This window comes from Merops nubicus, unplaced genomic scaffold, assembly GCF_000691845.1.
Source record: "Merops nubicus isolate BGI_N331 unplaced genomic scaffold, ASM69184v1 scaffold24117, whole genome shotgun sequence".
Classification (NCBI taxonomy): domain Eukaryota; kingdom Metazoa; phylum Chordata; class Aves; order Coraciiformes; family Meropidae; genus Merops; species Merops nubicus.
This window is the reverse complement of record NW_008619917.1, coordinates 762-1,690: the sequence shown is the minus strand read 5'-3', so window position 1 is coordinate 1,690 and position 929 is coordinate 762. Positions and strand designations below refer to the sequence as shown.

Here is a 929-nt window from a genome sequence, read left to right as displayed (position 1 = left end):
CTGCGGGGCAGCCCCACGGGTGAGGGGAGCCGTGTCCAACTGTGGGGGCACCCCGTGGGCCCCTGCAACACTCACCCCGTTGTTGGGCCCCACGTGCTGCTCAGCGATGCCCAGGAAGGATTGCAGGGGGGTCTTGCTGCCTGCAGGAGAGGGGGGTGAGCACCGGAGCCGGGCAGCACCCTGACCCCCAGCCCGCACCGGCTCCACCTTTGCTCTTGCCCTTGTGCTGGTCCGAGAGGTGCTCGGTCCGCGTCCGGGTGATCAGCTCCACGTTGGACGCGCCGTAGACCTGGCCAAGGAGGGGAGGAATGGCAGAGGTGGATTCCCCCCACCGACACCTGGCCATACCCCCCTGGGTGGCTCAACGCCCCTGCCCCTCACCTTGGCCTCGTACCCATTCACCATTTCTGTCTTCTCACTCCTCCAGCCCAGGATCCCAGATTTGTTCCTGGGGTGACACAGGGCACAGTGAGCAATGGATGGTCTCACTTGGACAGTCCAGGGTGGGAGCACCCTGGAAGGGCTGCACGTCCCCGGGGGAGTCAGTGCCACCCCCAGCCTACCTCTCAAAGGCGATGTTCTTGGTGTCTAGCTGGGTGGTGACGACGGGGGCCGTCAGCCGCCCCATCACCTGCTCCTCGGTGGGCTGCACAGCAGACAGCAGAACCTCCTGGTCATGGCCAGCCAGGGCCAGCGTCTCCGAGTAGACCACCCGCCGGTCGTGGTCGATCTCCATCACTACTGCACTGGTGTCTGCAGGGAAGGGGGTCAGGGCATGCAGGACAATCTCAGCCCCCACCACGGCACCTCTGCAGTGCCAAGGGGAGCTCTGCCAGTGCTCTTGGGTGAGGACCGGGGGCACCCTGGAGCTGGCTCACCTTGTCCCCGAAAGACAAAGCTGCGGTTGCCCCGCTGCCAGGTCATATGGT

The 929-nt window shown here is 65.7% G+C and overlaps 1 protein-coding gene across 1 annotated transcript in view; it reads right to left on the bottom strand.

Annotated features, from left to right (window-relative positions):
- ANKRD13B (ankyrin repeat domain 13B) overlaps positions 1–929 on the bottom strand; it is a gene marked incomplete at both ends in the record, with an annotated part of 2,120 nt that overhangs the window by 596 nt on the left and 595 nt on the right. The window contains 5 exons of the mRNA XM_008943976.1: positions 41–140; positions 208–289; positions 382–448; positions 564–753; positions 879–926. Coding sequence (XP_008942224.1) covers positions 41–140; positions 208–289; positions 382–448; positions 564–753; positions 879–926 — 487 coding nt within the window. The remainder of the gene's footprint in view (positions 1–40; positions 141–207; positions 290–381; positions 449–563; positions 754–878; positions 927–929) is intronic.